The 26394-nt window shown below is 44.5% G+C and overlaps 1 protein-coding gene across 1 annotated transcript in view; it reads right to left on the bottom strand.

Moving 5' to 3' along the window:
* LOC147727431 (uncharacterized) overlaps nt 1–4104 on the bottom strand; it is a 99839-nt gene extending 95735 nt beyond the window's left edge. The window contains exon 1 of the mRNA XM_086963115.1: nt 4079–4104. Coding sequence (XP_086819241.1) covers nt 4079–4081 — 3 coding nt within the window. The 5' untranslated portion in view covers nt 4082–4104. The remainder of the gene's footprint in view (nt 1–4078) is intronic.
* Nucleotides 4105–26394: the final 22290 nt, after the last annotated feature.

Here is a 26394-nt window from a genome sequence, read left to right as displayed (position 1 = left end):
CATATATTCACCTGCAGCACGGGAGTGATGGCACTGAGTTGTAGGTGTTACCTGTATCAGGTACCTGGGAATATTAAAGAGAGAGGGGGTTCTTGAGACCTGGAAGAAGCTCTCACCCTAAGGAATTTTTCCCTACAAAGTTGGACTTTAGAAGCACAAAAGCCCTTGGAGGCTTTCAGCTACAAGCGGGCTGAGCTCAGGGTGTTGAAAAGAGCCTACTAGTCCCCACAATGTGGTATGGCCTTCCACTGTTAGGAATATTGGCCAGTACCAGTGAGGCAGATCTTGACAATTTAAAATACTTTGGAATGTTCCATCAGTTCGAAACATCTTCAGCACCCAGAAGACCTGAAAACACATCAGAAGGTTGAGCCCCATGAACTTACACATTTCAATCCAGTCATGTTCAGATTGATGGCTTCTGCAAAAGATTCAACATGATACCTTGTGTCTGCTGCCTGCTGAGTGCCACTACCTATTTGAACACCGGTTCAACAATTTAAGGTGACTCTTACTATCGATTAATCTTGTTTGTGTTTCAAACACGTGATTTGCCACACAGTTTATTTCCTTCAGGCAGATTTTGCTGAATAAGCACTCTTGGGTCTCTTATACAATTTGGATTGCCTTTGCTTCTGAATAATATAGGGAATCACTCTTTAACTAAACTTGGTTTGGGCTTTTCTATATTTTGATTGTAATTTTGTTTAAATTGTGACACCCATACAACTTCCACTTTTCCAAAAGTGAGGCCTTGCTGCTCAAGCATGTTATCCAAAGATGAGCCATGGGTACCTTACAGGAAAATGTGGTAACCCTTTGGGACAGTTCTGTGGGGCAAAGCCTAGATGGGTAGTTCCAGAAACTGATTACTGGAGCCCCTGGTAATTCCATTAAAGATGGATACCAAGAATTGTTGAACTTGTGTATGGCTCTGAGATATTTTTGGAACACTTGTGGGTCTCTGCTCTAGCTTGGGTGGGGAGCTTTTAGGTCTTGACTGTGTTGTGGGGATTATATAAATAAATGTATACTTACCAATATAATTAGCTTGGAAGCGTTTTGGTAGTCAGAATTTTGGCTATGATATTTTTGTAGCCCATTAGTTAGTGCTTGATATTCTGACAAACAACCATCGGGCATTTTCAGATTATTGACTCAATCTTCGATTGAATTATGACGCTTTTTTGAAGGAAGTGCCAACTCATGTAAAAGATGTTTGTCTGTATCCTGGCGTAGTAATCTGAGCCTAATGCCCATAGCTAACCCGTAGCCCTTTCGATCTCTTCCAATCTGCATTTATTTTGTTTTTACAACATAAAAATGGTTTTCTGATTTAATATAGAGGTAGAAGCACATTAAAGGAGCATGGAAATGGGCACACCCATCTAAAGTAAAAGAAGTAATAAGGGTCGGTCCCTTCCAGAGCTACAATTTAATTAAGTGATATACAGGGTATATAGACAGGCTGGTCTGGTCAAAAGCAATTTACCATCACATTTAATTGATCTGCTTTTGCTTGATGGTTATAATGTTCAATAGTTTATATGTTTAAGAATACTAAATTGTTGTATATGGACATCTTGAGCATTTTTGGTCAAACATTATGTGGAGGTGTGCCTTTTCTAAAATACATTAAAAAACACAGATTGGATCTAATGTTAATCTTCTGAAAACATTTATGGCTGAATGAGATGACTGAGGTGACAGCATGGCATTATGGCCTTAGGTCAGTTTATGATGCAACAGCATGGCATTATGACCATGGGCCAGCTTTGGAAGGGGAGTCCTTCAAATATTTATCTGATCTTACAACCCAATTTAATCCTGCCGAATAGGGTTCTGTAATTAAATTAGGACATTTTCCACAAATTACATAAATGCTGCATTTACAGTAGACATACCTGTATGTTTCCTGTAGATCAAGTGAATAGTAGGAATCTTTGCAATGGTTTTTTATATTTAATTCCCATAGTTACCCAGAGATATGCTGTTAAATGGAATCTGTGTGTACGATTCTGTAACCGCATCTATGTTTTTTAAAGGGACTTGCATATTTCTAGCCACTGTTGAGTGTTCAAGGACATGCACAACATAGATCTTATCAGTTGATATTATCTCACTACAAAACTTTTTCCAAACTAGCTGAGATCAAGACCAAAGCTAGACAGAAGTCTGTCTTTCTTATAGGCATTTTGACAGCATGTAGATCCCATTCAAATGTTTAAGGCTTATTCCCGATTATCTCTCATTAGCAAACTGTCCCTTAACATTTTTGTCCCAGTGTTTTTGGAATATATATGTTGTGATGCCAATCATCTGCAGATCTTCAGCTCGTAAGAAATGAATCAAGTAAGATGGACAAGGTGGTAGGGTATGCACCTGTTACAACGCATTTTTTACAACGCACTACCACTACAACGCAGGCATTACAACGCATACCATTACAACGCATTGCGCTGGGGGGCGCTCTAGGATAAGAGGTAAGTTTAATTTACTATCCAACACCTTCCCTAGGGTCCACGGGGACTGAAGTTAGAATAGTAAATTATACTTACCACTATCCAGCACCCCAAAGCGCTATGCGTTGTAATGGTATGCGTTGTGAATACCGCGTTGTAATGGTATGCGGAGTAAAAGTATGCGTTGTAACGTCATACATCCAGGTGGTAGCCTTCATATTGGTTCTGGTATGTTTAATTGCTCTGAGTCTAGCCTTTCACAACACAGCCCTGCTTTCCCTCCCTGTGAGATCTAACTCTGGTACATGCCAGATGAGTGCCGGAAGAAAGGAATGCAGATAACCAGAAGAGATGGTGCAGTAAAGCAAATGTATTAAACAAGTACCATCTGAGATTTGGAGTAACCTGAAAGAAGTTACAACTATGAATATTGTTTTTAGGAACCAGTGAAAACGTTATTCATGTTTTGAGGGTGACAGCTCACTTCACAGTGTAAAGACTGTGAGGAGAATGACTGGGTTGGAGTGGGGAGTATTAATGGTCAGTAATTTGACAAACAACAGCAGGAATCCCTACTTTTTCTACCTGAATGTCATTAGTGCTTCTGAGTACACATCTCACCGACCACGTTGTCAATGTTTTATTAGGAATCTTACACAAATTACTGTTTACAAGGTTTATATAAAGTATTTTACATAAATATTAGAATGTCACCAGAACATTCAATTTTCAAGTGTAATATAGTTACACCAGATATGATGAACTGATGCTTTTATAGCACACAGCGTGTTAAGAGTGATTCTTCCCTGCCCTTGCTCCTCCCAGGTGCCTTGAAAACGTTCTGCTATCTATTTAAACCCTACCTGGTCCAGTTACAGCATCAAAGCCATGAATTCGTTGACTCTCTCTTCCTGGGACCTCTTACAGTGAACAAGGGCCTACATACCTGAGGTTTACCTAATTTTCTAATTCACCAAATCTACCTCCCCTTTCTCTTGAATTGTCGCTGTTCTCGCACCTCACCCATCCCACATTGTTTGCTTTCCATCTCCTCACCCTCTAACCGACTCTACCTTTAACTTTACTCCCTAGAACGCCCTAGCCCTCTCAGTTCAGCTACTCTATATGTTATTCCTCATTTTGTTAATACTCTCCCTCCTGGGCTGCTGTAGTCAATTTACTCCAGGTGAATTCTGAAACATATACTAATAGCGCTTATTTTTGAGGATGATGCTGTCTAACCAGAGTTTTCTTTTTGTTTTTACTTGATAATTCATGTGCTGGTTCCTTTCAAGAGTGTTTTGCATTTCCATTCTTGTAACTTTGCACAGTGCATTGACACCTGTCTGGTATAACTAACCTTTACAATAAATACAAAATGAACAAATAAATAAGTAAATATATGGGGTCTCGATTCTCATCTCTGATTGCATTGTAAATGCCAATATATTCACCATTATGTGCATATGCCATATTAAGTATAAGGTTTCAGAGGGGCACACGACCACCAGCACAAGGCAAAGGAGTATGCTGATCAATAGAGAATGACTTAGCCACCAAATGCAGCATCATAAATTAATAGACGTAAAAAACGTTTACAGCCAGTGGCCACTCACCATTAATCCATAATGGGATCCATATCCCAGAGGAAGTGATGAAACTCCCTGTGTATAGAATGCAACAAGAACAGATTAGCAATATCAAAACACATCACTTTCACTACATTTTGTTTCTTATTTACTATGGTGTCTAGGCAGGATGTATACACGTTTCTCACTGTGCATAACCTCTAGAACTCTAAATGGCACTCTTATTTTTGTTTGTTCTGGTTTCTGTAGGCTTTAGTATCTTTGTATTCGGTTTCCAATCAATAAAGGGTCAATTCTGGAAGTAATTTTTAATAATGAATTATTATTATTATTATTATTTATGAGGAGTCCAGCCTACATCAATATTCACAAAACATGATTTTACATTTGCCAGAAAATTTACCCCATGTAGATTTTTGTGTGTGTGAACCCATTCCAAAGGGCAGGGAGTGGGTGTTTCAGGGCAGTAATACTTTGAAAGTTTGTGATTACCCACAAACAAGTATGTTTGTTTTCCGGACCCGTTCTTCCCATGATCCCAGCCACAAGGCAGGGTAAATCAGTTTCTAGGGTGAGAATGGGCTGTGAAATTTCCCAAACTGTAGGAAGTGTACAGAAAGGAGTTACCATCTGGTCAAACATTATCAATTTTGAAGAGAAAAAAAGAGAACAACATTTGCAATGCAATAGGTCTCGCATTAGGAAAGTTTGAGCTATTGGTATTGTAAATGACACATTTTTTATTTATGTGTTTATTTTGAAAATAGCGAAATTAATAGCTTTGTCATTTACAATGCCAATACGTTTAACTTTTGCAAATGTGACACCTATAGCATTTGTAATGTAAGATGTTTTGTATTTACGTGACTTAGATGTATTGATATTACAAATAACAATGGCTTTTAATTATTTTTAAAACAATTAATACTTAAATAAAAGTTATTGTAATTTATAATAGCTATAGCTTAAACTTGAGTGAAAGTGAAATATTAACATCTTTTTGTGACATTTGTAATAAAGCTTGAATAATTGAGAGAACATATTTGAACCAGTTGTTGTTGATTGGTTGCACAGATTGAAGCTGTGGTGGCGCTGAGTGATGTTGTGGTGGCGACAAGTGATAATGTGGCGTTCAGTGATGCTGTGGTAGTGCATAGTGATTCTGTGGTGCCCCTGAGTGATGCTGTAGTGGTGTGATAGATAGATATAGTGAGGGCGATAGATAGATAGAGGGAGGGTGATAGATAGAAAAATAGAGTAAGTGCGATAGATAGAGTGATGGCGATAGAGTGAGCGCGATAGATAGACAGATATAGTGAGGGCGATAGATAGACAGATGGATAGAGTGAGTGGGATAGATAGATAGAGTGAGGGCGATAGGACAAAGTGATCATATGGCAAGAGTGTCTCTGTGCCTACTCAGGACAAAGTGATCATATGGTATGAGTGTCTGTGCCTACACTTCGGGACGCAGTGGTCATGTGGCATGAGTGCCCCTGTGTCTACTCTTTAGGACACAGTGGTCTTGTAGCATGAAAGCTTATGCAGGGTATTCCTAGTTAGGGTACCTCTGCGGCCTAGTCTCCAAGATACAGCAGTCACAAAGCATGAGTTAAAGTGTGTCTACTCTTTGGGACACAGTGGTGTGACATGGAGTGGGTGCTTCTGTAGCCTACACTAACCTTGGAGCCAAAACTGGATTGCAACAAAGTTGTATTTCTCCCCTCTGAAAAGCAACTTGATGGTACTGAGATAAAGTGCTTCTTTAAATGTCAAAACTTTAACAGAAAACACCCTTTAATAGAGTGCTGACTCACCAAAGAGTGAAAACACGGATTACAGACAGTAGTAATAGTCAATGAGTGGAGTTCATTCGATCAACTTCAAAAGGGAGCTGTGTGCAGCAGCAACAATCCACGGGCCAGCTGCCTTAGTTCCCTCCTGTGCATTGGAACATCCAAACCCAATTTCCAGTTCTTGGAAGTTCCAATCAGGTGGCTCAATCAGTATTAAAAAATTGCAATAAATATTTGAAGATCAGTTGTCAATCCCTGTGGCCACCACAAGATTTGGCTTGAAAATAAAAAAAATAAACACGTCCAAGTTACAATAAAATGACCCAAACACTCTTTCTGTGTTCCATACTGCAAAGGAAGTCCCTCTTCTCTACTGAAATCATGTAGTTGGCCGGGAAATCATGAAAATTAGCCTTACAAAGAGAGCACAAAATTGAAAGTGTATACTCTGTCTCCAATAGTAATGTTTTTCCAGTCAGTAGGGTCATCAGGGTATGAGGTAAACACTGGCTTCTGAGAAATGTAGTGATCTGTCTGTCATGATTTACAACCCCGGCAAGACTAACTCAGGCTTTCATCCTTCCGAAATTATTATATAGCGTTACATCAGCTTGGGTAATAAGTGTTATTTACAGTGCATAGGCATAGCGGAAGCACAGTATGAAGAGCTATCTAAAAACAAGTTATCATTACTATTCCCTGTTTCAGCTTCTCTCGTGCACTTCGCATTTTTCTTCAAGCACACCCCCAACTTGAGCATGGACGAATACGTTGTTTGAGCGATTGTTTTTCTGCAAACCACAAAAAATAAATAGAAAACTATACTGCAAAGTTTCTACCCGTTTTAGGCATCAGGATTAAAACTCCCGGGAGCAGTTTAGCACGGGAAACGGCGCAGTAGAGTTATTTATTTAATGAAAGCGCCACAACTACGTTGCAGAATACTATTAGAAACAAGACCAAACCAGTGGGGTCTTTGTTTGGGTGAGAGCTGAGGTGCTAGCCCCCTCAATTGTCCAGAGAATGTCCCTTTCATCCTCTTGCACCGCACTCCGTTGCATTACACCTAGGTTTGCACTAGACCTTTTTATACCGAACAACGAGCATCTTACATATACACATCAGCATAACTCACATCACAAACAGCAGCGTTTTTCATAAAATATGGTATTATTTCCCCACACCAGGAAATCTGTAAAGGTCGGTTGACTATGCTGTGGCCTGAACCTGTGATTGCAGATTGAAGAATGACTTTTGCAACAGCCACTCAACCCACAGAGCTAACTGCAAGGACAAAGCAGCGCATCAGTGCAAACAGAGCAGCACAGCATCATTAATTGGTCGAACGGATTTTACCCCTTAGCTCCTACTGCAGCCTTTTGAGAATGTCTTCGAATCACTTTTCTGACTTGCCAAAACAATGATTGGCTGCTGCCATCCATTGTGCCTGATGTACAGTCTCCACGCCGCAATCAGTCACTTACTTCGGGATGTGTCAGACACAGCGGGGAGGAGGCCCGCCGCCTCCCTCCGGGCACACGAACCGGGATACAGTATCCCGCTCCACCAATCCCCTGCGTCCTCCGGAGGATCCCGGCGCAGCCACCGACGCCCCGGCCCGTACCCCTGGCCCGCCGCTGCCGCACCCGCCCGCTCGCCGGCTCTCCCCGGCTCCGTCTGAGAGTCCTGCCCGCTGCCGCGGGATGCGTTAATCACCGGGTTTGTATTCATTACGCTCGGTGCCGTAATTATACAACTCGCTCGCCATCCCCTGCCGTCCCCTCCCTCCAGCAGCAGCTGTCGCCCTGGCAACCGGATTAGCGATTCTGCAAGCGCTGGAGCTGCACACACTGAGCCACGCCAGGTGGGGGGCATACATTTTGGGGGTGCGACGGGAAGCGGACTTTCAATGACAAAAGCCTGAACAAAAACATATTGACCAGGTTCAAAGAGGTTCAAAGAGCGCACCACAGAGAAGTATTAATTAATCATCCCCATATTCCCCCCATCCCCATTTCAAGAGCCCAGAGTTTGAACCGGAAGTTCGGCAGGGTGAAGCCGGTCGTGGGGTGGGACTTCCGCCTTCTGCGTGAAGCCCGCATCCACGGAGTGCCAGAGAGCAGCATTGGTGACGCGGGCGGGGCTCCCATGCTTGAGGGAGAGCCCCGCGGTGGCTGCCGAAGTCAGGAGTGGCGGCGATGTGGTGAGTAGGGCTTAGTTGTAAGGGGGGGCGGGGGTGTGTGTCTGTGTGCAGGGGCGGGGGGTTGGGGGCTGCGGCGGGTGTATGCGTGCGTGTGTATGCGTGCGTGTCTGTGTGTGCGTGTCTGTATGTGTGTGTGCAGGGGGGGCGGCAGCGTGTGTATGTGCGTGCGCGCCTGTGTGTGTGTGCGCCGTGTTTGCATGCAAGCCAAGCGAAAGCAGGGGCTGTGTGTGTGTGTCTGCGCAAGCGTGTCTGAGAGGCGCGCTCCTGCTGTGAAAACTGGAAAGGAAAAGCGCGTGGCACATTGCTGTCCACATTCCCAGATACGGGCAACAAAAGGTCTCGAGCAGACTACGCTGCTCGACCTAAAAAAGGGCAATTTTACTCTTGTGAAAGCATCGTTGCCTGCACCACTGTAGTCTCCGTACAACTGAACATGCAGAAAGCTGTTTGCATGCAAAAAGAAGGAACTCGCAAAACAATGTCCACGAGTTCTCCTGGAAATCTGCCTCTGGTGTTTGTGTCCAGGCGTACTATTGGGGAAAGCTTTGTGAATTCCTGAAATTTGTAATTCTGCACGCATGTGAAGGAACAAAACAGTGTATGCAGATTTAAAAAACAACTGGGCTATGCATGCAAATGTGTTGACATTGCCTTGCCTTTTGTGCTACCTATTGTGGTGATGATTCGGTCTGAACGAGCATATTCACATAAGTGAATTCTGATAGTGTCATCCATTTATGACAGTGGTGATTGGGCCAGATTTAAAAAACTACACAAATGGTGTTATTTTTGTGGTTGGTGCTAATTTGCATGACAGTGCTATTGGTCATGGCATGTTAATCTGTAACCTGCATAATCACTGCACGCATGATTTACACATGACTTATTCAATATTGCACACAATATTTAAGGCATTATTCTGCACGTTTTTATATTTAGGCTTAGTAAACTGAATGAACCACATGTTTTTATTAACTTTAGTTAGCATGTGTGCATCTTGACATTATTGTAAGTAGGCCTAGGTGCCTTACTCAATTTTTTTAAATGGACTTTGTATTTTTGCTTGCTGTGCATAACACATTTTCTGTTTCAAGCACCAGAGTCATCCTGTTCTCAATTAAAAATGTTATTCTTTGTTAGTTTACAGTTTGAAGGCCATTGAGTAGCAACTAACTAGATTGTACAGTGATTTTCAGCAGTTGTGCAGGATGAGAAACTGAGGAGGAGAATACTCCTTTGTGAGATATCGTGAAAGTCACAGATATGGAAAAAGTTTGCGTCGTATTATCCATCAGAAGGAGACCCACACCAAGTATGAAGAGAACACTGTTTTTTTATTGGTTCTGAGAGCACACATGTGCGTGATTTACAAGTGCTCATCTGATGAATCTTTTTAAATTGACAGACGCAAAGGGAGTTAGCAATAATAAAACAATGCAACTTTCTTGAAGTCCATTTGGGTCCACAAGGACCAGGAATCAGTAATTGAAGTTAAGTAGTGTATGTGCCAATTAATAATCAGTCCAGTATATATGCATATCAGGAGAATATTAAAAAGATACAGGATTACAGCTGGTAAACTGAAATATTGCATTAGGTTTAGTCTCAGTAGAATAGGATATGAAATAATCACAACCAAAGCAATAAAAACAAGCATTTGCAATGCAATAGGTCTTGCATTGCTGAAAGTTTGTGCTATCGGCGTTGTATTAATATTTAAAAATGCCAATAGCTCAAACTTTCAGTAATGTGTGACCTATTGCATTGCAAATGCTTGTTTAGTCTTGATTATGGGGGAAGAAGCATTTTTGCATGTGGGAAGGGTCTATGTTTTAAGAGCAGCAAGGCTGCTTCATGATGGCCCTTTTCCTCCCTCAATTATAGTAACAAAGAGTGTACTGCTGGGCACAGGTCTTCATATATGGCTCTTACCATACACTTTGATCATGTACAGCAATTAATAAACAAACATTGGTAACTTAAATCCGTTCTGCAAGATAAATGTCAATAAATACGCCTTATGAGTAGGGACTCCGTAGTTTCCTGTGTAAAGTGATTGCAACATGAATCTGTGAGGCAGTAAGTATTGATATTCCAAGTTATTAAATCAGCACTATGGTAAAAATATGGAATTTGATGCTTTCACTGTAGAAAGAAGCCTGAGCACACTTGTTCTACATACCACGTTTTATTGGGCACTGACATGGTTTGAACTTTATGCTTTTAGATTTATGTCTCAGGCTGTCTACTAGCATCTATAACCTGTCACGTCACTACAGTTCAGATTAACATGATAATTAAAAGTTCCTTTCTAGCACTCACATAGCTCATCTTTCAAGCACTTAGTGACACTGGCCGCCGAAACAATGAAAGCGGCAGGATGGGGTCTCTCCTAGGATCCTTCAATAGACACAGTAATAGTCTAGAGTTCGGCAGTTCAGCAGCGGTGAAGGAGAGTAAGCAAGCGCGGCCGTGAACGCCGTGAGCGCGAACGCGAGCACCGTGAAGAAAAAAGCAGCGAGAAATCACGGAGAAAGCTGCGGGTGTAATCGCTAGAGAAAACCGGGAGGAAACTGGGAGACCCTGGGCGAGGCCGGGAAACGTCGCCCGTCCCGAGCCCGAACCCGGGCCGTGCCTTTACTCGCTTGAAACTGCCTCAACTGGAACCATATATTTACAACAAGGGGTGGTGAGGGACAGAGTCTCTGAATTAAACAGAATACTCTCACCCAGTCAAGAGATCAGGGCTAGATCCAACACCGTTTTTTAGCTCACTGCACCATCCCAGTTTCAGAACCTGGCTGTATGCAAATTAGTCTGTTCCTGTCCCAGTGCATGATGGGAACAGGGCAAACCAAACTACATAAGCCAATTCTTACACTGGGAAGGAAACAAGCTACCGGGGACCGGTTTCTGGCATTTCAGCCTCTTCGGCCCGGCTTGCTTGAATCCTGATGGTGCAATGAGCAAGGGACTCACATCTGAGTATACCCTTCCACGCTTAGGGTGGACAAAAATATTTACAACAAGGGGTGGTGAGGGACAGAGTCTCTGAATTAAACAGAATACTCTCACCCAGTCAAGAGATCAGGGCTAGATCCAACACCGTTTTTTAGCTCACTGCACCATCCCAGTTTCAGAACCTGGCTGTATGCAAATTAGTCTGTTCCTGTCCCAGTGCATGATGGGAACAGGGCAAACCAAACTACATAAGCCAATTCTTACACTGGGAAGGAAACAAGCTACCGGGGACCGGTTTCTGGCATTTCAGCCTCTTCGGCCCGGCTTGCTTGAATCCTGATGGTGCAATGAGCAAGGGACTCACATCTGAGTATACCCTTCCACGCTTAGGGTGGACAAAAATATTTACAACAAGGGGTGGTGAGGGACAGAGTCTCTGAATTAAACAGAATACTCTCACCCAGTCAAGAGATCAGGGCTAGATCCAACACCGTTTTTTAGCTCACTGCACCATCCCAGTTTCAGAACCTGGCTGTATGCAAATTAGTCTGTTCCTGTCCCAGTGCATGATGGGAACAGGGCAAACCAAACTACATAAGCCAATTCTTACACTGGGAAGGAAACAAGCTACCGGGGACCGGTTTCTGGCATTTCAGCCTCTTCGGCCCGGCTTGCTTGAATCCTGATGGTGCAATGAGCAAGGGACTCACATCTGAGTATACCCTTCCACGCTTGGGGTGGACAAAAATATTTACAACAAGGGGTGGTGAGGGACAGAGTCTCTGAATTAAACAGAATACTCTCACCCAGTCAAGAGATCAGGGCTAGATCCAACACCGTTTTTTAGCTCACTGCACCATCCCAGTTTCAGAACCTGGCTGTATGCAAATTAGTCTGTTCCTGTCCCAGTGCATGATGGGAACAGGGCAAACCAAACTACATAAGCCAATTCTTACACTGGGAAGGAAACAAGCTACCGGGGACCGGTTTCTGGCATTTCAGCCTCTTCGGCCCGGCTTGCTTGAATCCTGATGGTGCAATGAGCAAGGGACTCACATCTGAGTATACCCTTCCACGCTTTGCATATAGCCAGGTTCTGAGCTGGGATGGGGCAGTGAGATAAATAACGGTGATGGATCAAGCCCTGATCTTTGGACTGGGTAAGAGTGGTCTGCTCAATTCAGACACTCTGTTCATCACCACCCCCTTTTGTAAATCGATTTTGGCCACTATAGGTGTGGCAGGGTATACTCAGACATGAGTCCCTTTCTCACTGCTCCATCAGGATTCAAGCAAGCCGGGCCGAAGAGGCTGAAATGCCAGAAACCGGTCCCCGGTAGCTTGTCTCCTTTCTGGTAAAGAATTGGCTTGGTAGTTTAGTCTGCCCTGTTCCCATGATGCACTGGGCCAGGGACAGACTGATTTGCATATAGCCAGGTTCTGAGCTGGGATGGGGCAGTGAGATAAATAACGGTGATGGATCAAGCCCTGATCTTTGGACTGGGTAAGAGTGGTCTGCTCAATTCAGACACTCTGTTCATCACCACCCCCTTTTGTAAATCGATTTTGGCCACTATAGGTGTGGCAGGGTATACTCAGACATGAGTCCCTTTCTCACTGCTCCATCAGGATTCAAGCAAGCCGGGCCGAAGAGGCTGAAATGCCAGAAACCGGTCCCCGGTAGCTTGTCTCCTTTCTGGTAAAGAATTGGCTTGGTAGTTTAGTCTGCCCTGTTCCCATGATGCACTGGGCCAGGGACAGACTGATTTGCATATAGCCAGGTTCTGAGCTGGGATGGGGCAGTGAGATAAATAACGGTGATGGATCAAGCCCTGATCTTTGGACTGGGTAAGAGTGGTCTGCTCAATTCAGACACTCTGTTCATCACCACCCCCTTTTGTAAATCGATTTTGGCCACTATAGGTGTGGCAGGGTATACTCAGACATGAGTCCCTTTCTCACTGCTCCATCAGGATTCAAGCAAGCCGGGCCGAAGAGGCTGAAATGCCAGAAACCGGTCCCCGGTAGCTTGTCTCCTTTCTGGTAAAGAATTGGCTTGGTAGTTTAGTCTGCCCTGTTCCCATGATGCACTGGGCCAGGGACAGACTGATTTGCATATAGCCAGGTTCTGAGCTGGGATGGGGCAGTGAGATAAATAACGGTGATGGATCAAGCCCTGATCTTTGGACTGGGTAAGAGTGGTCTGCTCAATTCAGACACTCTGTTCATCACCACCCCCTTTTGTAAATCGATTTTGGCCACTATAGGTGTGGCAGGGTATACTCAGACATGAGTCCCTTTCTCACTGCTCCATCAGGATTCAAGCAAGCCGGGCCGAAGAGGCTGAAATGCCAGAAACCGGTCCCCGGTAGCTTGTCTCCTTTCTGGTAAAGAATTGGCTTGGTAGTTTAGTCTGCCCTGTTCCCATGATGCACTGGGCCAGGGACAGACTGATTTGCATATAGCCAGGTTCTGAGCTGGGATGGGGCAGTGAGATAAATAACGGTGATGGATCAAGCCCTGATCTTTGGACTGGGTAAGAGTGGTCTGCTCAATTCAGACACTCTGTTCATCACCACCCCCTTTTGTAAATCGATTTTGGCCACTATAGGTGTGGCAGGGTATACTCAGACATGAGTCCCTTTCTCACTGCTCCATCAGGATTCAAGCAAGCCGGGCCGAAGAGGCTGAAATGCCTGAAACCGGTCCCCGGTAGCTTGTCTCCTTTCTGGTAAAGAATTGGCTTGGTAGTTTAGTCTGCCCTGTTCCCATGATGCACTGGGCCAGGGACAGACTGATTTGCATATAGCCAGGTTCTGAGCTGGGATGGGGCAGTGAGATAAATAACGGTGATGGATCAAGCCCTGATCTTTGGACTGGGTAAGAGTGGTCTGCTCAATTCAGACACTCTGTTCATCACCACCCCCTTTTGTAAATCGATTTTGGCCACTATAGGTGTGGCAGGGTATACTCAGACATGAGTCCCTTTCTCACTGCTCCATCAGGATTCAAGCAAGCCGGGCCGAAGAGGCTGAAATGCCAGAAACCGGTCCCCGGTAGCTTGTCTCCTTTCTGGTAAAGAATTGGCTTGGTAGTTTAGTCTGCCCTGTTCCCATGATGCACTGGGCCAGGGACAGACTGATTTGCATATAGCCAGGTTCTGAGCTGGGATGGGGCAGTGAGATAAATAACGGTGATGGATCAAGCCCTGATCTTTGGACTGGGTAAGAGTGGTCTGCTCAATTCAGACACTCTGTTCATCACCACCCCCTTTTGTAAATCGATTTTGGCCACTATAGGTGTGGCAGGGTATACTCAGACATGAGTCCCTTTCTCACTGCTCCATCAGGATTCAAGCAAGCCGGGCCGAAGAGGCTGAAATGCCAGAAACCGGTCCCCGGTAGCTTGTCTCCTTTCTGGTAAAGAATTGGCTTGGTAGTTTAGTCTGCCCTGTTCCCATGATGCACTGGGCCAGGGACAGACTGATTTGCATATAGCCAGGTTCTGAGCTGGGATGGGGCAGTGAGATAAATAACGGTGATGGATCAAGCCCTGATCTTTGGACTGGGTAAGAGTGGTCTGCTCAATTCAGACACTCTGTTCATCACCACCCCCTTTTGTAAATCGATTTTGGCCACTATAGGTGTGGCAGGGTATACTCAGACATGAGTCCCTTTCTCACTGCTCCATCAGGATTCAAGCAAGCCGGGCCGAAGAGGCTGAAATGCCAGAAACCGGTCCCCGGTAGCTTGTCTCCTTTCTGGTAAAGAATTGGCTTGGTAGTTTAGTCTGCCCTGTTCCCATGATGCACTGGGCCAGGGACAGACTGATTTGCATATAGCCAGGTTCTGAGCTGGGATGGGGCAGTGAGATAAATAACGGTGATGGATCAAGCCCTGATCTTTGGACTGGGTAAGAGTGGTCTGCTCAATTCAGACACTCTGTTCATCACCACCCCCTTTTGTAAATCGATTTTGGCCACTATAGGTGTGGCAGGGTATACTCAGACATGAGTCCCTTTCTCACTGCTCCATCAGGATTCAAGCAAGCCGGGCCGAAGAGGCTGAAATGCCAGAAACCGGTCCCCGGTAGCTTGTCTCCTTTCTGGTAAAGAATTGGCTTGGTAGTTTAGTCTGCCCTGTTCCCATGATGCACTGGGCCAGGGACAGACTGATTTGCATATAGCCAGGTTCTGAGCTGGGATGGGGCAGTGAGATAAATAACGGTGATGGATCAAGCCCTGATCTTTGGACTGGGTAAGAGTGGTCTGCTCAATTCAGACACTCTGTTCATCACCACCCCCTTTTGTAAATCGATTTTGGCCACTATAGGTGTGGCAGGGTATACTCAGACATGAGTCCCTTTCTCACTGCTCCATCAGGATTCAAGCAAGCCGGGCCGAAGAGGCTGAAATGCCAGAAACCGGTCCCCGGTAGCTTGTCTCCTTTCTGGTAAAGAATTGGCTTGGTAGTTTAGTCTGCCCTGTTCCCATGATGCACTGGGCCAGGGACAGACTGATTTGCATATAGCCAGGTTCTGAGCTGGGATGGGGCAGTGAGATAAATAACGGTGATGGATCAAGCCCTGATCTTTGGACTGGGTAAGAGTGGTCTGCTCAATTCAGACACTCTGTTCATCACCACCCCCTTTTGTAAATCGATTTTGGCCACTATAGGTGTGGCAGGGTATACTCAGACATGAGTCCCTTTCTCACTGCTCCATCAGGATTCAAGCAAGCCGGGCCGAAGAGGCTGAAATGCCAGAAACCGGTCCCCGGTAGCTTGTCTCCTTTCTGGTAAAGAATTGGCTTGGTAGTTTAGTCTGCCCTGTTCCCATGATGCACTGGGCCAGGGACAGACTGATTTGCATATAGCCAGGTTCTGAGCTGGGATGGGGCAGTGAGATAAATAACGGTGATGGATCAAGCCCTGATCTTTGGACTGGGTAAGAGTGGTCTGCTCAATTCAGACACTCTGTTCATCACCACCCCCTTTTGTAAATCGATTTTGGCCACTATAGGTGTGGCAGGGTATACTCAGACATGAGTCCCTTTCTCACTGCTCCATCAGGATTCAAGCAAGCCGGGCCGAAGAGGCTGAAATGCCAGAAACCGGTCCCCGGTAGCTTGTCTCCTTTCTGGTAAAGAATTGGCTTGGTAGTTTAGTCTGCCCTGTTCCCATGATGCACTGGGCCAGGGACAGACTGATTTGCATATAGCCAGGTTCTGAGCTGGGATGGGGCAGTGAGATAAATAACGGTGATGGATCAAGCCCTGATCTTTGGACTGGGTAAGAGTGGTCTGCTCAATTCAGACACTCTGTTCATCACCACCCCCTTTTGTAAATAGATTTTGGCCACTATAGGTGTGGCAGGGTATACTCAGACATGAGTCCCTTTCTCACTGCTCCATCAGGATTCAAGCAAGCCGGGCCGAAGAGGCTGAAATGCCAGAAACCGGTCCCCGGTAGCTTGTCTCCTTTCTGGTAAAGAATTGGCTTGGTAGTTTAGTCTGCCCTGTTCCCATGATGCACTGGGCCAGGGACAGACTGATTTGCATATAGCCAGGTTCTGAGCTGGGATGGGGCAGTGAGATAAATAACGGTGATGGATCAAGCCCTGATCTTTGGACTGGGTAAGAGTGGTCTGCTCAATTCAGACACTCTGTTCATCACCACCCCCTTTTGTAAATCAACTGGAACCAGACCTGGATCCAAAAACAAGCACCCCAGACCCCCCCCCCTGAATAGGGGGTGGAGCAGTGGCGGCGGCGCGTTAACTGGCTCAAGGACACACGGGCACCCAGGCACCCAGGCACCTAGGTATTCGGAGCTCAGCATCCAACCGGGATCCTCAGCGACCCTCAGCGGAGGAGTGAGGAGCGGAGAGCCGTGGCAAGCAGTGAAGCAGCGGGCGCGAAGCAACGAAAGGAGCGAGGTGAGAGCGCAGCCCCCGTAAAGGTCCCGCAACGGTCTGGACTCATTTGACTCATTTGTATTCACTTGCACTCACCTTGGACTGCTAGCACTGCTGACAGACTATAGTAGCCCCCTAGTAGCCCCCTCCAGCAGCCACCACTACTTAGTGAGGGTTAGAGGGGGGGAGCAAGTAACAGTCAAGACAACAGGCGACGCCACCCTTGCGCTACGAGGGCGATAAGGGTACGAACAGTGGATGGTAGCCCGTAGCCCGGCAAGATAAGCAGATAAGCAGACAGTCAGCAAGAAAACTGAAGAGCCAGGCTCATGGACGAAGATATTCTTCGGGAGGAGAGAGAGCCCAGTTCTGCTATCTGCTGGCTCACAAACCCAAAAACCCGCATTTCATCCTCCACATACTGCTGTGTAGGTCTGTATTGGACCACGCCAACAACCCAGTACCCCTCTATCAAGGCACACAGGGGGACAAGGAGGGGATAAAGAGTCACCAGGAAGAGCATAAGGAGGTGACAGGAACATATCCCCAGCGTAACTCCAGTTCCAGTTGTGGAAATGAGATCTGGGAAAATGCGTCTACCAGTGGAAAGTAAAAAGCCCCCCCAAAAAAACATTGAGGAAGACAAACAAGGAGGACAAACTGACAGGGGTCCTACTGAGCCCAAGGGAGTGGGAGAGGTTGGTTTCAGCACCAACCCCAGAAACCACATCGAATCCCACACGAAAAACTGGGCTCTTAAAATTCTTTTACTTAAAGGATCCAATTGCTGCGATCTGCGCACCAACAGCCGAAGCCAGCAAACTGCCAAACCCCATATCCCCAATTAACGCATCTTCCCCACCTCTCAAAAGCCCGTCTAACAGGTCCAATGAGCAACAAGGGTCAAATCCCTCTCCGCAGCCCATGGGCCCTCTACCCCAGGGAAAACCAACGGCTGTCACTGCCCAAGTGCATCACCCAAACCCCTATTCAGGGGCAAAAGACTATACTGAATTTTCAAAGGACACTGCGGATGTTCCCCTTGCAAATGATTCCCGTCGGAATGCGAACAATAGCGCAACATCGACAGAACTGGTTGAAGAAACGGCTTTTAAGGGCTCAAGAAGCCCAAAGGAGGGAACCGCAAGACACAGCAATTCATCCTCTTCATCCCCTCGTGAAGGGGATCCATGGCTAAAACCGCTGTTTTTATCAAATGACTCCGAATTGGAGGAACTTACGGAGAGAATATCCACGTACTTAGATGCTCAAGGCAGAGCCCTAAGAACTGAACCAAGTTCCAACAATCATCAGCTGAGTCCTGGCATGGTGATGTCCACTCCACGCTGCCCAGCGGAAAAAAGAGACCAACAAATCCTTACAATAAACGACAGCCATATTATGTCAATAAATTACTGCCACCCAAATCAATCTGCACCGATAACCATTTCATCAGGCAGCATGACGGACTCAGATCTTAAAGATTTAAGTACTCAAGGTGATCAGCCAGCCACATCATGGACCAGGACCTTACTAAGCTCTTTAGATCAAGCCAGTAAGGTCCTGAACTACCAATCGAATAAAATGGAGGTACAGATTGACCTTATTACTTTAGTGGCGGGCCACATTGCGGGTATAAACTCAAAATTGGACTCAATTTCGTCACTAGTAATAAATCAGGGTAAATCAGACGCCAACACCTGCTTTAACAAACAACAGTGCAACTGTGGATGCGGAATTATAATCGAAAAGCTAGCAAGTTTTCCGGCCATCCTGTCGGACATCTTAGGGGAGGTAAAACAGCCCCGCAACCCGGTCAAAAAAGAAACTGACTTTATATTGGGAAATTCACCTTCAGTTAACACGACGAGCAGAAACGAGCTCCTAAGCAGTAATCCACAAATGGATATAGAATACAACCTAAGGGAAGCGGGGCAAGAAAAGTCAGCATTAGACCTGGAACTAACACAGTCCACTCAAAAATCCTTCACGGTGGAAAAACCAACCAAGAGACAAAAGAAAAAAGCCAGGAAGGCTAGATTAAAGTATAAAAAGCAACAAAACACAGACCTAGCCAATTTTTTCACGATTTTCAAAACAAATACCGCGCAGGAACCCAACGCTTCATTGCTGATTATGCCACAGGGTGGAAAAGAGGGACTAATACACTCGCCAGACAAGTTGGGCATACAAATCTCCAAGAGGGATGGAGAACCAAGTCAGGGAGTCATAACAATACCCTCCAAACAACACAGTATCAAATGTTTCTCATCAACCACTGCCAATAGTCTTAATAGAGAAACTAGACCAGCCCTAACAAAAGTTCATAAACTGCTGCAAGGATTTATAAACCCTACCAATATTATTGACAACGGAGGCCCAGAGCAAACAAAGGTAAAACGAGCTGTGGGAGAAAATATAGCCACACAAAGTTCGCCCAAAATAGACATCAACCAAGGCCCAGTGTTTACCAGCATGCAGAATACATCTGCAAAATTGGGCATAATCTCAAACGAAAAACTAGGTGAATTATCAGAACCAAGTCTAAATTGGTAAAAACCCGCATGTGCGTTACAGTTTCAGAAAACGAACGTAGCTGCGCGCTATTTCAAAGGGAATCGATACCCTCTCCAAACGAGCAATATAATTCCTTACAAAACCAAAGAACAGCAAACTCATCGAAGGTAGCGAAAATGGACCAGGAATGAGAAGCCTCCCCCAAAAGAAGCCATGTTAATGAATCCATCGAGTCTATATCGTCTAAAGCAGGCTTTTCACAACCGTCTAAAGAACTCTTCCATCATCCTGAGTCATCAGATCACAAAATAATATTTATCCCAGAATATCCAACAAAGGGTCCACAGGACACCCTCAATCGTGGCAACCTGTTAAAACTGTTTTATGCAACTCCAGCACTAAGAGAGATAACAACACAGGACCTTCTGGCCGTCGAATTTAAAAAAAATTGACATAACGCAGATAACGAAGACACAGTTACAACTTGGGCCTCAAAGGCCATCGCAGATAAGATATTCTCCACAAAACCCCATTTCGAAACATGGGGTATATCAATTGCCCGACAAACGTCCAAGATATCCTTATCCCTTACAAAACAATTCCTGCAACGCAACAAAGGGGAATGGAAAAATAGGCCCTCCCTTCTGCTGTTTACTAGGTGCTCGTGCCATTTCACCGGTTGCATCAAGTATAAGGGACGGGGTACCCCCAAATGAAAATGAGCAAAGAACTAGTCAGTATGGCAGGGAAAAAATGGATTGGTCTTGGATCCCCTTGGTATTGAGCAATAAGGCTACCTAACCCAGAGCAAAAATCCTCTAGGGAATCCTGCACAAGGAAGGAAATGCAGAGTGTAAATAAACCAACAAGTCTCTCATTTCGTTCTTGGAATGTGCACGGCTTTCAAGAAATGGAGTTAGATCATGACACACAAGCCTTTTTCTATCAACAAGATGTAATCATGATTCAGGAGTCATGGAAATTATCACCCACAGCAATATCAGGATTTAAGGACCACCACATCTTGGCAGAAAGACTCTCAAACTTCGGGCACCCACAGGGGGGGGGGTTATCAACTTATATAGCCCTAAAATACAACTGGGATTCGGAAGAGCTGGATGTGGGATTAAATTGGGCTCAAGTGATGAGAATTTCTGAAACTCTGACAGCTGGGCTCGAACAGTGGCAAATCCTAATTATCAACGTTTACATTCACCCAGATAGGAAGTTACATCAAGAAAAACATGCAAGCTTAACGTCTCTGATAAAATTGATGCAAAGAACGTACTCAGGATGTCCATTGTTCATCTCTGGGGATTTTAACTGCGATCTAATTGGCAAAAAGAGGGCAAAAGGAAACGCGCCATTCTCCAGCGGCGGACTCAGGCTTTCAACCAACATAAGAGAACTAGGTATGACGATTTTAAATAGCAACATAAGGGGGGACAGGCCGGCAGGCATAACATATCTGAGTGGAAGGGTCCACTCCACAATTGATTATACCATAGTAAGCGATGAGCTAATCCCAGGCAAATGGCTCAACGGTCAGAAAGTGATCATTTCCCCCAAATAACCATATTGACCTCCAAGCCCAGCCTGGCACCGAATATGCCCTGCCTTTTACATCATGCCTCAAAATTCAACTTAAAGAAATTAAAACGGCGAGGAGAAGGGTTGGAAAAAATTCAGTCCTCCGCAAAAGCGCGAATATCTGATCTGGGGTCACAAAAAGACGACATCCTTGTAAGAAATTGGGAGGAATTGATCTCGGACTTGCTTCACAAGTTCCCAAAAACACCAGGGAAACAGAGTAAGTTTATATTCAAGAAGGAGTCTTGGTTTAATACAGAATTAAGAACAAAAAAAAGAAGGGTAGCTAAAGAGGTTCGAGCACTAGCCCTTCAAAATAAACTGGGGTTACAGACAAATAAGGGGAATCTGGTTGAAGCCAGAAGCTCTTACAGAAAGTAACTGGGTGTTGCAAAGTCTTCCTTTAAGGAAAAGTTGTGGAATAAACTTCTAAGTGCCGGAAAACACCCTAACAGTCGGGACTTTTGGGGCATTATTAATGATCTAAATAAAGGATCAAAACTTCATCAGGAAGCAGGTGTGGGAGCCGATTCTTGGGTCCAGCACGTACGATCCTTATATTGCACAACAGCTGCAGGCCTTACAAATGGTCTACGGGCAATAAACACAAATGAGGAAGAACCAATAGATACAAATAACATTGATACCAAAGGCTTGGAGACGGAGGTGGTTTTAAAAGGGGCGACCATAACTCCGGAATTAACCACCAAAGGGGAACTGTGTAAATTAATATCAAGACTAAAGGCAGAAGGTGCAGCAGGCCCAAATGGGCTGCCAAATGCTATCTTCAGACATGACCCGGCCTTTTGGGCAGAGACTCCATCACCACTTTTCAATCACATCTACAAAGAAGACCAGGTCCCTGCGTCGTGGAAGGGCAACATTATTCACCCAATATAAAAGCATGGTGACCATCGTAAACCAACAAATTACAGGCTTATATCTTTAATAGATGTGGAGGCAAAGCTCTATGCCTCTTGCATTCTTTTAAACCTGCAAGATTGGATTGAAGAAACTAACAGAATTCCCCGGTTCCAAACAGGCTTTAGGCGGAAAATGGGAACAATCACCAATTTGACATGCCTTTCATTACTAATAGACAGATCAGTAGCAAAGGGAGCACGGCTGTATGCCTGTTTTGTCGACATCAAATCGGCATTCGACCGGGTTAACAGAGAGCGTCTATGGGGAAAATTAAAGACCTGGTATATGCAGACCAAACCTTTAGAGGCAATAAAAGCTCTATATTAAAATACCTGGGCAAGAGTGAAATTGGAAAATGGAGGTTGTACAACGAGGAGTATACCAACGCACCAAGGACTAAAACAAGGCTGCGTTTTAGCTCCTACTCTCTTCAATCTTTTCCTTTCCGACCTTTCAATCGTATTGGAGTCGGACGAAGTTCACCCACCTTCACTGTCTAATTATCGAATTCCTTGTTTGCAATATGCAGACAATATAGTTTTGCTGAGTAAAACGCCAATTTGATTACAAAGAGCATTAAATAAATTAGCAGCATACTTGAAACAGGAAGGCCTGGACCTAAATAAAGAAAAAACAAAAGTGGTCCGCCTAGTAGACCCCCAAAAAATTAAGTACACATGGATGGCGAATGGGGCAAAGGTGGACGAACAAGGGTCTTATAAGTATCTTGGAATTACAATATCCCAGGGAGCAAAATTAATAGAGCATAAAACAGCAATACTTGCAAAAGCCCAAACTCTAACTTTTGCTTACCGTTTACTAAAAACAAAAATGGACTGTCCAAATTATAAGCACCTGTTGGAAGTCATGTCGGCCCAAATTTTACCCACCCTGTCCTACGGTTTGGTCACCTGGTGCGGCAAAGAAGCCGACTTACTAAATGATCTACAAACAAAAATCTACAAAGCTGTTTTTAATCTTCCAAAATTTGCCTCAGCTTCGCAAATCAGGCTTGAATTTGGTCTGCAAAACCAGAAATACAGGAGCATGAGCGGCTTTGTAAAACTGTGTTACAAACTGAGATCTGCAGATCCGAATTCCTTGGACTGGCTAAGCTGGGAAGAAATAAAAAATCAAGGGGAGACCGGATCCCCGTGCTCCTGGGGAAAGTATTTGAAAGTTTGTGTGAAATAGCTGGAGCTGGAAGCTGCATGGGAATCTGGAATGGACAAAGCAGGCTTAACCAGATCGGCCAACATGGCAGCAAAAAATAAATCTTTTCAAGAAGATAAAGGTACATTCATAAAACGGCGGCATGGTTGGACAATTATCAACTCTTTTATAGCAGGAAAACCACATGCTTACTTAACTTCCCACTTCAATAAGTATCTAAAAAAAGCTTTTATTGATTATAGGATGGGTATGCACATCTCGAAGGACTTACAACCATCCCTGAAAGGCGCCCACCAGACGGAGCAATGTCGACTATGTGGTTACAAAACAGAATCTTTAGCCCATTTTCTGTGTGTCTGCCTGGAACTTATGGAACAGAGACAACGACTTTTAAAATTCACCTTTAATGAACTAAAGATCCGTACCTGCAGACAAGCTGTGACATGTTGGTTGGGAGGGAATTCTATTATCATGGCATGCCGGGGAACCAAATTTTTGGCCGAAGTGAAAAAATGCCTGAGTCAAATTGAACAGGGGGTAGGCCAAAAAGCGGGACATTATGGCCACCTTAATGCTAGGGCTTGTAAAAGATCTTAAGAATTTGCAAAATCACGCTGAGAACCCAAGATAGGGGGGAGTATCGCAGGAAAAAAGTTTTTAAACAACATTTTTATAATTTTTCTTAACTGTGGAGGAGTAAGAATTTTAGTAAAACGTATTACATTTTGTACTATTATTTTATAATGTGAAAATTGGAATACTTGTAATTAATTATGCAATAAACCTTTTTTGTGTCAGTAATAGTCTATAAATGAAGCAGGCTCGCTAGAGTAGAGCTGTGAGCAAGGACAAGGTGTGTGTGCCTTCAACAGACCAAGTACACAAAAGATCTGAGACAGGAGTGTGAGGGTTCCACTGCACCCCAATTAAGCAATTGTTTTACTACTCTACCAGCCAGTGGAGTAACAAGAAATGATGGGGACTCTCTGCCTCTCATATGTCCTGTATATTTAAAGGCCTTGTGTTGAAAGGGGCCTCCTGAATGGTGTTAACATCAGAAGGGCCTGCGTCACACACACCCCTGCTACCATTGAAACTTGCGTACATAAGGGTTCAATTGCACCTTGTTACGTCACTGCGAAGCAATCAAGTTTAAACACAGCACGCGGGAAGCAGAGGAAGGGCTTCTTGGCTAAAGGAGCAATAAATATATTTTCTATACCTAGCTATTTCTTGTGAAGTCTATTTTGAAGGCTGCTATGAATGACTGGAATGTGCAAATCGAAATATGAAATGCTAGCAGCTGCGACCTCAAGATGTCCAGGATTATGTTTGGAATTTTATATGAAAAATCAGTGGTGGCTTGTGACATTTGAAAGTGGTGAGCCGTAAAAGTGACGCCTGAGTGCACCACAGCCAGCGAGCACAGAGAGCAAGCCCGAGCGACATAAGGGGGTTTTGGAGAGAATCTCTCCAGAGAAATTGTTTTTAAAAGATTGGGCAAATGGTGCATTTTCAAGCAAATTTGAGAAAGCAAGAAGGTTAATAAAGCAATTGTGAAAGAGTAGTTAGTACATTGCACTTCCCCATTCTGGAACAGACCCCAAGGCAATGGTAGTAATGTGCAGAGAGTTAATATACCTACTGCAAAGAACATATAGCATGCAGATCACAAAAAGGTCATATAATGTAAATAGTTCAGAGGATTACTGCTTTTGTTAGAGTCATGCTTTTGTTACTTGCAGTTTAAAAGTTACAAGCCTAAGTTAGTGGATAGAGCTACTAACTGTCATCTGAGAGCTGCATAAAAATTGCAAGGCATAGGTTAGAGCGTTATGATATTTGTTTCTCCAGTCATTCCTTATCCTAATATTGCAAAAAATGGTGCATTTGGCTAGAAATTAATTCTTATTTGTATAGTCAACACAACCATGGTGTTACAACTGGTTTTAAATTATACATTTGTGCTGCTCCAGAGCAAACAGCCAGTCTTAAACTATACTGCCTATCAATATGGATGACATGTGACACCTGCTCTATGTAGTCCACGTTTGTTTTATGTAACATTCCCTATGCAATGATTTACACACGTATGCCATTGTCTCTGTATAATGTGTGTGTGTATGAGGTGTACATGGCTCTGAAATCCAACACTACACAGCACTATAAAACAAAAGAAATTCATGTGAGAGAGGGGCTATGGGGAGATGAGGGAGGAGGCTATGTAGGAGCATAGTAGATGCATAGGGACAAGAGAGTCCCAGAAGGATTCGCCTTACAATGATTGCATGTAAAGATGAAGCTTGTCTTAGCTCACTATAATTCAGTTTATGCCTTGTATAATGATGATGATGCATAACACAATTACACACTGTGCCATCCGTGGCTTGGAATTTGTTACCATGTAAGTTTTGCTGGTTTTAGTTTATACCCTGATTACTAGCTTGAATTTTACTGCTAGGGTTTGGAAGCGGCTGCTTTCAGCACAAACCAGTGTGCTTATCACTTTCAAACGCAAGTAGTAAAATGCAAGCCATTTCGCATCCAACATAAGCCATTTGTCATGCCCCCCCACCCCTCCCCTTCCCAGCAGGCCACTCGTGACAGCTGAGTGATTAGCCAGGAAGTACGTCATCATCATGCACATAGCAATTTGGGGAAGCCAAAATCTTCATACTAGGAGGAAAAACCCATAAAAACAGCATCATCATCCGACTTGTGTAATGTATCTTGAGGTTGGATTGGGATTGAAAATCGGCCCGGGCAAGCCCCCCAAAAAATCGGCTCACATTTGCATATTCACTCCTCAGATCACTGCTTTGGCATAATCTTAATAAAAAACTTTAGGAGTGGAGGGGGGGGGGGGCGGTTAAAAAAATGCACACGTTAGTTTACACTGGTGAAACAAGTGAGGCCACTTCTACCTACGCCCCCTGCCCCTGCTCAGTATGTGCACACATTAATGGGCCGTACAGTGAGACAAAGAGTGTGAAACCTCTGCCTGTTGCTAAACGGAGTTAATGAGCTCCCATCTGCACCCAGAAAGGCCACTCAGACACCCACTGAGCCACTGGCTGTATTCGAACAAAAGAGACAGCGCCCAAATAGCCCCCCAGACTGCTCAAAAAAGCAGCTCACAGCTGGACTCGGACACCGGCCCCTCGAGCATTGCCCGAATGCCCGCGTTACCAATCCGACGCTGTGACTTGAGTTCGTGCAGGCAATGTGCTCGAGTAAAGCGCTCCAAGATTTCGCGCTAGATAAAA

Source organism: Lissotriton vulgaris, chromosome 3_1 (genome assembly GCF_964263255.1).
Source record: "Lissotriton vulgaris chromosome 3_1, aLisVul1.2, whole genome shotgun sequence".
NCBI lineage: Eukaryota > Metazoa > Chordata > Amphibia > Caudata > Salamandridae > Lissotriton > Lissotriton vulgaris.
Note: the sequence above shows the minus strand (reverse complement) of the source record. Positions and strands in the feature narration are given on the sequence as shown.